Raw genomic sequence first — 11,610 nt, 5'->3', positions numbered from 1 at the left:
TCCCCTTTCCCCACATCCTCTCCAACTTTTGGTATCATTTGTTCTCTTGATCTTTGCCAGTCTGACTGGGTGAGATGAAATCTTAGAGTGGTTTTAATTTGTGTGCCTATGATTTCATTGACTGGATCATTAAAAGAATGTCTCCTTGGGGACCCAAGGTCCTCCTCCTCTGGTCTGTTTGTGTCCTGTTTTGCTGGTGACCCTGCATAGACACAGCTTCATCTTTGGCTTCAGTCACTATCTTATGTATTCATGACCTTTGGATATACTGTTACTTATTTAGATCTGTACCCTGGACACTAGCTGTTGGATCTTACCAGTGGCATATGCCATGCCCCTTCCATCATCTTGATGAGAGGGATATAAACTTTCATTTGTTCAGATCTAAAATGCTAACTTGAGACTCACAGTCAGTCTGCTTTGACATCAGGAGAATGTAACCCACAGGCTGACATTGGCAAGATCTATGGAAGGTAATAATGTTAAGAACGACATTTCTCTGAAAGAATAGAAGATTTCAAGTGTCTAGTTATGGATCAGGAGGTAAGAACACTTGCCAGGCATGCATATGGACCTGAGTTCAAAGGTCAAGAACCCACATGAGAAGCTGGGAGTGATTGCATACATACCTGTCATTCCAGTGCTGTGTGAGGTGGAGACAGGAGGATCAGTGAAGTGTGCTCACCAACAGTCTAGCATCAGGTTTAGTGAGAGGCTCTGTCTCAACAGTGCAGGATACCTGCCATCCTCCTCTGACCTCTGCACACGTGTGCAAAGGCACATGCACCTGCATGCACATACACCACACACATACATCACCCCCATAAATAATGAAATAAATAAAGCTTCCCATGATACATTTGTGCCTTACCGAATCAGTCATTTAGGAAGTTTGTGATGAGGGTTGACCCTTTGATTTCACTGATGAATTCTGCTTTCTCTTTTCACTGTAACACAGATAGCCTTTAGAGAGCAGATCTTCCCTCACAGAAGGTCATGAGGGAAAACATTTCACAGTGTGACAATGAGAATTGCTGGAGTTTGTATTTACTTATCATTGAGACGGAATAAAATGGAATTTTCCTTTTTATGTTTCCTATTTCTCCCATGAATGATGGTGTTCTTGGATGTCTTTGCTGACTTCTGGTCACTGTCATCACACTACAGTAATATCTGTTTTTAAAAAGTGTAGAATTGACTAAAATGTATGGGTTTTGATACAGTGCAAGAAATTTTTATTATGGAGATGTGGTGCTGAGTGCATGCACTCCAAAGTTAGCACTCCAGAGACAGAGGCAGAAGGATCCAGGGGGATCAGGAGTTCAAGGCCAATCTCCACCACAGAGTGAGTTCACGGCCAGTCTGGGCTATACGAGACCCTATTGGACAGAAAAAAGATATTTTTTTATTACTAGAAAAAATTAATTTATAGTCTAAAGGTACATAGACTTGCAATGCTGGAGAATAACCATATGTTTTGATATTAAAAAATAAAAGGAAAATATAAAACCTCACCTAAAATGACTTGAATCTCCATGACCTCTAGCCCCTATAGTAGATGTTTACCAGTGTAGATTTATTAATTTCCAAAGTCTACAACACAGTGAGTCATTGCTTAGCAAGGAGAAGATAAAATGTCATTGTGTTTCTTAAGAGATTTGGAAGATACACCAGTTCCCTCCTCTGCCTTTTGTTTTCCCTGTTCAGGGAATCTTCCCCGATCCCTCTATCTCTACCCTTTATCCATGCCCTCTTTATTGTGCATAGCATTGTTTACTACAGTTTTCTCTCTTGATTTATTTTCAATACTTTTTAAATATTCTCAAGGCCCAAATAAGTAAATAAATTAGGCGCTGGCCCTAAGCAGCAGCAAGTTTAGCAACACCGCCCCTAATGCAGAGATGACTCCCTATGGCCAGTCTGAAACCTCACCTTCCTCTCTCCATCTTCCTGGTTCATTCTCCAGAAGTTACTGGTCAGAAAAAGGAGGCCATGTGCCTCAAAAAGCTGACCCCACTGCAAGCATTACCCCATTTACCTCTGACTCAGCAAGCATGGTTTAATCAGTGCTGAAAACAGGAAATTAACGAAATGCTGTCCATTGAAAAGAATCAATAAAGCAAAAAAATTGCATCATAATTGTTGAATGTCAAAATGATAAGAGAAAACAGGACTTATCTACATCCAGTTCATCTCCCATTGATACTGGACACACTGAGTACCCTGGCTTTATCCTGAGACGCCTGGTTCAGACATAACCCTGCCCTTTATCCTGAGATGGCTGGTCTAGACTTAACCCTGCCCTTTATCCTGAGACGGCTGATCCAGAAGTAACCCTGTCCTTTATCCTGAGACGGCTGGTCCAGAAGTAACCCTGCCCTTTATCCTGAGACAGCTGATCCAGAAGTAACCCTGTCCTTTATCCTGAGACGGCTGGTCCAGAAGTAACCCTCCCCTTTATCCTGAGACAGCTGAACCAGAAGTAACCCTGTCCTTTATCCTGAGACGGCTGGTCCAGAAGTAACCCTCCCCTTTATCCTGAGACAGCTGTACCAGAAGTAACCCTGTCCTTTATCCTGAGACGGCTGGTCCAGAAGTAACCCTGTCCTTTATCCTGAGACGGCTGGTCCAGAAGTAACCCTGTCCTTTATCCTGAGACGGCTAGTCCAGACGTAACCCTGTCCTTTATCTTGCTTACCTTGCACCTGTCACAATTCCTGAGACGGCTGGTCCAGAAGTAACCCTGTCCTTTATCCTGAGACGGCTGGTCCAGAAGTAACCCTGTCCTTTATCTTGCTTACCTTGCACCTGTCACAACCCCAAAAGTCTCTTCCTTAATGTCGTAAGTTGCCTAGGTTACTAGTTCTGTGGAGCTTGTTTTAAGCCTCCAGAAGGTAGAGGTATCTCAACTATTTCATGCTAAACTCTAATTGACCTCTGGAGGCAAAGAACAGGGCTCAAGCCTGGTCAAGGATCTGAAGCTCAGATTTCTAAACACAAAATAAACTCTCCTGTCGTGGGATTATTTTTATTTTACTGCAGACGTTCTGTATTTGAATATGATGCCATAGGTCTGGTCTGGTGGGCCTCAATGGGTCTTTTCTCTAAGAAGCACACCAGTGACTTCAAAAGAAGCAGACAGCTTTCTTGACCACAGATCTCCTCCTTAGGAGTGAAAATGGGAAATTTGGGGAAAGTAGTTTTTCATAAACATAGGCCACTCTGTCACTCTTTATTATACCCCTGACTGTCACCTGAGGGGACAGAGGCAATGGGGCCGAGTCTCACATCATCTCCCAGTGAGCAGTCTCAGGAGAGCAGAGACTTGAGGTTCCTACAGTGTTCCTTTTACTTCATTCTGTTTGTCAAAGGGGAGTCAGACTCAAGAGAGGGAGAATATATGCATCCTCTAGTGGAACATGATACATAGTTTAAAGGATCTGCATGGACAGAAAGGTTAGAAATCAAAGTCTTGTCTGCAATCGCTTATAGCCCCCAATCCATATAGTCTCAAGTCATATAGATTATGTATTGTTCTCTGAGCAACGTGAGTTTCTGTATGTTATTGATAATATCGTGTTCTCAGTGTGATATGCAAGGATCTGTGCAGAGCTCAGTATTAGGATATCTAGGGTCCAGTTCTTTCTTACTAAACCACGTGCATTAGTTTCCCACTGGATGTAATAAATTACCACAAATTTAGTGCCATAACGCAACAGGAATTTATTATATCTCTGGAGGTCATAGGTCCTAAATTAGTTTCAGTGGTCTAAAACAAAGGTGCCAATATGCCTCCTGTGTTTTTTCTGGAAACTCAAGGAGAAAATCCACTGTCTTGATTTTCCTCCTTTAGATGCCTCCTACATTCATACGCATGTGTGTGTGGGGGGCGTGGCATAAGTCCGTGTATGTGAGTGTATGGTAGGTGTCAGGTGCATGTGTGTTTACATAGATATGAAGACCAGAGGTTGACCCTGGGTGACTTCCTCAGTTCCTTTCCACTTCATTTTTTGAGACAAATTCTCTCACCCTAGAAATCACTGATTAGCCCAACTGACCTCCAGACCAGCAAGCCCCAGGTATCCTCCTGTCTCCGCACCCCCAGCACTGGGATTACAGGAGCACACTGCCACGCCCAGTAGTTCAATGGGTGCTAGGGATCAAACTGAGGTCCTATGATTGCAGAGACAGCACTTTACCACCTGAGCCATCTCTTCCCCAGCCTGACCAAATCTCCCTTCTTCTTTTCCTGTGACAGGGTCTGTCACTGTGTGGACCTCTCTGATTGGGCTTGACTGGCCAGTGAACCCCAGGGATCTGACTGTTTTCACATCCCCAGTGCTATGGTTACACTGGCTTGTGTTTTGTTTTCTGTTTTTCATTTTTTGTTTTGTTTTATTGGGGTTTTTTTTGGGGGGGGCAATGCCTTCTGCTTACCTATCCAGATTAATCAATCCCTATTCCCTGTTCCCTGTTCAAAACACTTTGAATGGCAGGGCTAGGGAGATGACTCAGTGGGTAAGAGCACTTCAAGCATGCAGACTGGAGGGACCTGAGTTTGAATCCCCAGCACCCACATAAAAAGCCAGGCATAGATAGGGACAGTGACAGCTGATCCTGGGATCTCACTGGCCAGCCAGAGCAGCTAAAATGGTGATCCACTGCTTCAATGAGGAACCGTCTCAATGAAATAGGGTAAAAGGCATGGAGAGAGACAACTGACTTCCTCCTCTAGCTTCCGCTTGTTCACACATGCCTTACACATTTAGGTCCATGTACTGCAACATCACACACACACACACACACACACACACACACACACAGAGAGAGAGAGAGAGAGAGAGAAAAAAAAATAACTAAATAGTTAGATAAATATAAGGAAAGAAAAATTCTTATTATAATTTCGACACCACCCCTTTTTCTATTTTCTCCTCTCCGATTTCTCTCATGTTCCCTCTTTGTCCTTTTTTAAACTTTTGCAAATTTCATAAAATATATAGCTTCATAATATTTAGACCCCATCCCCCGTCTGCACCCCATAGCCTACCCACCAGTTTTCATGTATTCTGTTATGTGTGTTACAGCCTACAAGCCAAGTTTCTGTCCCCAAATATCCCTTGGTGTGAGTCCATTCGCTGGAGCCTGATCAACTTATCTAGCATCACTGCCTTGAAGAAAACCAGCTCCCCCCTCCCAGTGGTTATCAGTTGCCAATAGGTTCTCAGATAAGGCTGGGGCTTCTTACCCACTTCCCACATCTACACTAGGTTTTTGTCTACTTCGAAATTGCATGGGTCTTGTGCATGCTGTCACCACTGCTTTGAGTTCTTATGAGCAACTTCCCAGGAGCCTATGAGACTGTTCCTTCTGGTCTTCTACTACCTCTGGCTCTTACTTTCTTTCAGCCCACTCTTCTAAATCTCTTTAAAATTCAACCCAAACATTAGTATGGTGTGTTGGAGCACACCTTCAATCACAACACTCAGAAGGCAGAGGCAGGTGGATCTCACAGGCAAGCCTCGTCTACATAGCAAGTTCCAGGCCAGCTGTGACTACAGAGAGAGCCTGTCAAAAAAAAAAAAAAAAAAAAAAAAAACAGACAAAAACAGCAGAAAATTTGGCCCAAGACTCATAAACTTCCTTAATTATAGGTTGAGTGTTATGTGAAATGCTCGGGGACCAGAAGTGCTTCAAATGTTGGCTTGTTTTGGATTCTGGAATATTTGCTTAATATGTGATGAGATATTTTAAGGATAAGATACATGTTGAAGCACAGAATTAACTTTAGAAATAACTTTTTCTATATATTCTCTCTCTCTCTCTCTCTCTCTCTCTCTCTCTCTCTCTCTCTCATCTACCTTATCAGCACAGTATTAAAGTAATTTTGTGTAGTAGTGTGGTGCACCTGCGTTCTGACTGTGACCTATTATGTTAGAGGCGATTTTTCGCTGGAGGTACCCTATCAGCAGGTAAAAAGCTTTAAAGTTCAGTGTTTCAGGTTTAGATCTTCCACCTGGTGATGCTCAGCTGATGCCCCTCTCCATGCTGCCCCATCACACTGCATATTTGTCCCTTCTTCCTACCCCCAAAGACTCTGCATGCATCTTTGCTGCCAGGCCGTCAGGTCTCTGTCTTTTACAGTAGATTGTGTGCTCCTGGAGGACAGGAGAAGCCACTCAGTATTTACCTTTATCAGTGTCATTTCCCATCCCAGAGCATACCTGGGCTCTGAGTGGTCAGTCACTATCACTATGATGTACCCATGAGTTGAGGGCCCAGGCAGAAGAAAAATACTGAACAATGGTTCTCTATCTTGTCCTGCCTTCCTTGTACCCCCCAGATGAGGTTTCCAGCAGTATCGTGTAGCATGAAACACACTCCCTTCATTAACAGTTATGTTTCTTCTATAGTAATAATCAGGGTGACTTTTACTGTATATATAACTGACTCTCCCAGGAAAGAAAAATACAGGAGATTTGTCATGAAACAGGCAGTAGCCAATTATCTTTTCCCACTGTACCTGGTAAACACTGAGATACAGAAAGGCAAGGGAGGCCAGCGGCAGGGTGCTGGCAAAGGGTAGCTGTGCTCCTCTTCTGTTTTGTTTATCATAATGAACTGGTCAATAAACATCACAAATTGTTTATCTATATAAACCTTGACAGATTACTCTTTATGAAATCCATTTAGCAAGTGAGGTTTTCCCATAAGGATGAAAAATGAAGATTTTAAACAGATTGTGGGAGAAGCTTGGGCTGTACCAGGAGAGTCTGTGTAATAAAGGTTTCTTTATATTAATATTACGAAAACCATTTATCCTAGCAAAATCAATATCACAATTCATCTTGGTTTGGTGCGACTCCTTCTAAGCTTAAGATGTCTTTTCCTTTATTACGTATAATTTTGTTTTAATAAACGTGGAATATATTTCATTTAGGACATACTCCTGAGAAGGGATGACTTATAAACTGTTATCAAACTTGTAGCTTATTTGCTAAAGAGCCTTGGAAATGTTTAAAATTGTATTTGAGTGGCTGAGAAATTTGTAGGAATCATTTTACTTAAACCTTAATTACAGTTTTATCCCCCGTGTCCTTTGGACTGGAGACACACTACAATATTCTAGAAAATCCCATTTGACGGACTTCATTTAAGGAAAATTCCCTCTCACTGAAATTAAGCAATTATAGCAAGTGCGATATGTTCAATAAAACAATGGCTAGGAAAAGACAATAAAGCCAGGAAGACACATTTAATTACTCAAAAGAGTGCTTGCTTTCCCCAGAAATGATTTATTTATTCCATTTGGATTTGGAACTTAATATCCCACAGATATTGACATAGCTGACTTGAAGCTGTGCATGTAGCAGTGGGTTGGAAGAAAGTAGAGCTACATCGGGGGATGGAATTATGTTATACACTGGAAACTATTCTCTAAATGGCCTGTATGTAAAGTAAGTGTGATTGACTCATGAGTGAATGCTAATAAAAACCAAAACACACATGAGATGCTTATTCATGAGTGGTGTAGTGACACACACACACACACATATATTATACACACACATTTTATATATATTATATATATATATACTCACAGAGAAGCTTGCCTCTTACTGTTTATGCTCACTAGTATTACATTAAAAGCCCACAAATAGTACACTGTAAGTAATATCCTATAATGAAATTAAAGCAAATCAAGTATTTCATTGCTTCTATAGTTCCATTTTAATTTCAGTGCTTAATTTTCCTCATCTCTAATACTTAGGCGGAACAAAACCTCTATTGGGGATGGAATTTCAGTGCAGTGTGTCTAGATAAAAGACCTTTTGAGTAGTTTGTAAGGGAAAGAATGTCCTTTCATCATGGCCATAAAAGGGCAAACTACAGCATAGTTGTTTTCAGGAGAAACTGTACTTTATTTATTCCCAAAGGCGTATTAGTCCATAAAACAAATTTTCAGCTCATTTGGCAGCCTTAGCTTTTATCAGCCTCTTTAAGGGTGTTGAATGATTACCCGAGAGATCACACCATAAAAGTTGCAGTGGAGGGAATCGCTCTTTCCACAGGCTTCTCTTTGGAAGGTATGGGTACATCCACTTAGAGTTGTTTTAAATGTGGCTCATGGAGAATCCCTGATTTAATGTTCTTCCTGTGTTGTTTTTACTTTTCTAATCTCTAAACCGCTTCACCTAATCAATGCCACAAGCCTAGACCAGGTGGGCAAGTAGCACGTGGTAAGGAAACAAATCACAGTCTCTCTCACAGCTGAGGGGCATGACCATTTAAGCTTACAGATGACCACAGGCCTAACAGCTTTCAAGTTGCAGCGAGGATATCGCATTATCTTTGCATCATTAGCATATCTGCATAAATACGAATAATGGTCTCTTTTCCAGTCATATCTGGATACGTAATGGTTACTGTTAATTGTCCAGTTGACAGAATCAGGAATCTCTTGGATGATGGGGCTGTTGGGGATTTTCTTGATTGTCTTAACCAAAGTGGAAAGACCTGCCCACCTTGGGTGGTACCATTGGCTGGCTGGGATCCTGTGTACATGTAAAAAGGGTGCTGAACTCCAGCATTCATCCGTGCTCCATTATCCCACTGTGAATGTGATGTGACCAATGGCTTCAGGCTCCTACCTCCTGCACTCCCTCAGCCTTCAGCTGTGCACCAGAGTGAACTCCCTCATCGGAAGTTGCTTTTGTCAGAATATTTTGTCACAGCAACAGGAAAAGAAATGAAGACTGAACAAATGAAACCCGTAACAAGCAAGGATCAAACAGTATTTGAAACTAAGTATTTCGGCAAGATTTAGTCTTTATAAAACGAAAATACAGAACTTAAACAATTTTGTAACTCAGTAGCCACTTGAAAAAAATAATTTTGTGAGCACCTAAATGTTTAGCTGACAAAAAGTTTTTATAAGAAAAGAAAATATTCATTTCATTGTACAAATGGTATCCAGACTACTCTCCCCATGGCATGTAAAAATAAAACATAGCAACTTTGCCTGGGATTGACACAATGTCTCTTGTAGCCTAAGCTGGCATCAAATTTACTATGTTTCCAAGAATGATTTTGAACTTCTGATCCTCCTCCCACCAACTCCCAAGTTCTGGATTGCAGGGATGCACCACCATGCCTCCTCCAGTAAAATGCTTATATAAGGCCTTTCTGTGTCTGTGTGCTCGTGTGTAGATGAAAGGCCATTGTTGAATGTCTTCTAAATGACTCTCCACCTTACATTTTGAGATAGGGGCTCACACTGAACCCAGAGTTCACCGATTTGGCTAGAATGGTTGGGCAGCAAGCCTCAAGGATCCTCCTGTCTCCATCTCTACAGTGCTGAGAATCCAGGGCTTGCCACCTTACCTGGGTTTTCACATGGATCGTAGTGATCCAAATTGGGTCCTCATGCTTGCTGTCCCCAGCCCTCAGTATTATGTTTTTTGAGGTCATTAATTAGTAAACAATGCAAAATCTTCATATAGCTTTTAGCACTGGCGGCATTTTTGTAAAGATGTTTTCTGTCTTATTTTATTTTGTGTTTGTTATCACCAGCATCCTTTGCAATATGCTGGCACAAACAACCTGTCTTCAGCCACGATTTTATTGATAGGCATAACACATACTATGAATCATTAGCTATGATCCTATACTCTTTAATGGTTTATTCATCTCGTTTTCAGATGCCAGCCTTGTCCTGTTATGGGATCCTTGAATGAAACTTGTGACTTGGTCACAGGCCAGTGTTTCTGCAAACAGTTTGTCATGGGCTTCAAGTGCAGCACTTGCGTTACTGGTGCGAGCCACTTGGATATCAACAATCTATTGGGCTGCAGCAAAAGTAAGCAGTCTCTGGCCCATTGCTGTTGAGTGAAAACCAGGACCTCGGAAGAGACCCTTGGTGTTTATCTCCTTTTAGAATGCATTAAAAAGACTTAGGTCCATCCTGGAGAATTAGGGTAAAACAAATTTTTAATTGCACTAATTGAAATCTGTATGATTTTTCTTGATTGAATGATTAAAAACAATTTAATGATTATTCTTGCATCAGAACATTTGCAATGGTCTGCTGAAATGAAATCACAAGAAATGTGAACAAATTTATGGCTTTGTTCACACTAGGAAATTTTTTTCCAGAATCATTCACTATTAAAATCATGATATAACTGATTAGACAAAAATGATTGGTCATCTTAGCTCATGAAGGGACTTCCCAGTAATTTACTATAACAAATATATTTATTATCTCTTGTTTATATTCTGTGTTCCAGACTTTATGAACATGATTCTACTATTATATATTTATTAATATCATAATTTTTTTGAGACAGGGTCTCCCTATGGCCCCAACTGTCCTGGGACTCACTATGTAGACCAGGCTAGCATTGATCTCACAGAGATCCACCTGCTTCCACCGCCTGAGTGCTGGGATTAAAGGCGAACACCACCACACCAGGCAATATCATAATTTTTGTAATAGATTGAATCATGTAATTAAAACTGCATTCTTGATATTGTAAGTTACATTAGTGATGGAAATTACCTCTCACATTTCTGCTTTCTAATCTTTGTCATTAAAAAAAGCATGTGTGTATGTGTATGAGTGTTTTCTTTGCCTGTATGTTTGTGTACTGTGTGTGCACTGCCCACGGAGGCTGAAAGAGGACATTGGATCCCATTGAACTGGAGTTACAAGAAGTAGAGAGCTATATAGAGATGTGGGAAATCCAACCCAGATCCTCTGCAAGACCAGCAAGTGCTCTTAAAATCTGAGCCATCTCTCCAGCCCTTATATTTCATGTTTTAATCCAGTGGCTGCATTTTAGTGTCTTCTGACTTTTCACCACTTTTCAGTGACCCGAGTTGACCTCTCAAGCTTGCCCACAGTCCCACAATTCATAACAGATTGATGGCTTCACTGTGTTCCTTCTAGGATCGTTGGTCCTTACTTTTCCCATCATTCCTAAGAGATGGGTCCTGGAAACATATGGTGAGGAGTCCTCTACAACATATCCTTGGGTGCTGCGAGTTTTTTATGGATTGTGGATCCTAGAAAATGATAGAGTCCTGTTAGGTCATAGCCAGTCAGAGCTTGCCTAGATATCTGTTCTCTACATATTAGGGAGAGAGGATGAGGGAGAGAGGGAGAGATGAAAATGTGAGGTGACAGAAAGGAACAGGATGCTCTCTGTGGTGCAACTACCTGGGGCTATTGCTTGTCTCTGTGTATACCACATGTCAAAAGGGATTTTTTTTTCTGGAAAATTTAAATATTTCATGGTGTCACTCTACACAGGTTATAACTATGGTACTCTAATTATGACTCTTTGTCCTACTCCCCTAAAGAATGATGACAATTCCTTAGCAATATAGTCTGATATTATTTAAGGACAGGAATGTCCTGGTCACATCCTAGGCTATAATTTCCAAAGTGCAGAGGATTGAATTTAAAGAACGCAGCGATGCCCTCTCTAGCAGAATGCTTCTCTATTTGGCAAGTCTTCTTTCATTAGTTTTCTCCTTTTGAGAAGATAATCATCTAGATAACAGAGAGGGGCAAATCAGGAAATAAGTCATCCTGTTGTGTACGCTTCC

At 41.2% G+C, this 11,610-nt stretch overlaps 1 protein-coding gene across 1 annotated transcript in view; it reads left to right on the top strand.

Annotated features, from left to right (window-relative positions):
• Positions 1-11,610, top strand: part of Ush2a (usherin) — an 828,188-nt gene that overhangs the window by 196,705 nt on the left and 619,873 nt on the right. The window contains 1 exon segment of the mRNA XM_008834819.2: positions 9,699-9,856. Within this exon segment, the coding sequence (XP_008833041.1) occupies positions 9,699-9,856 (158 nt within the window).

The sequence above is a fragment of the Nannospalax galili genome, unplaced genomic scaffold (genome assembly GCF_000622305.1).
Source record: "Nannospalax galili isolate Female #2095 unplaced genomic scaffold, S.galili_v1.0 scaffold657, whole genome shotgun sequence".
NCBI classification, from domain to species: Eukaryota; Metazoa; Chordata; class Mammalia; order Rodentia; family Spalacidae; genus Nannospalax; species Nannospalax galili.
This window is presented reverse-complemented; position numbering and strand designations above follow the sequence as displayed.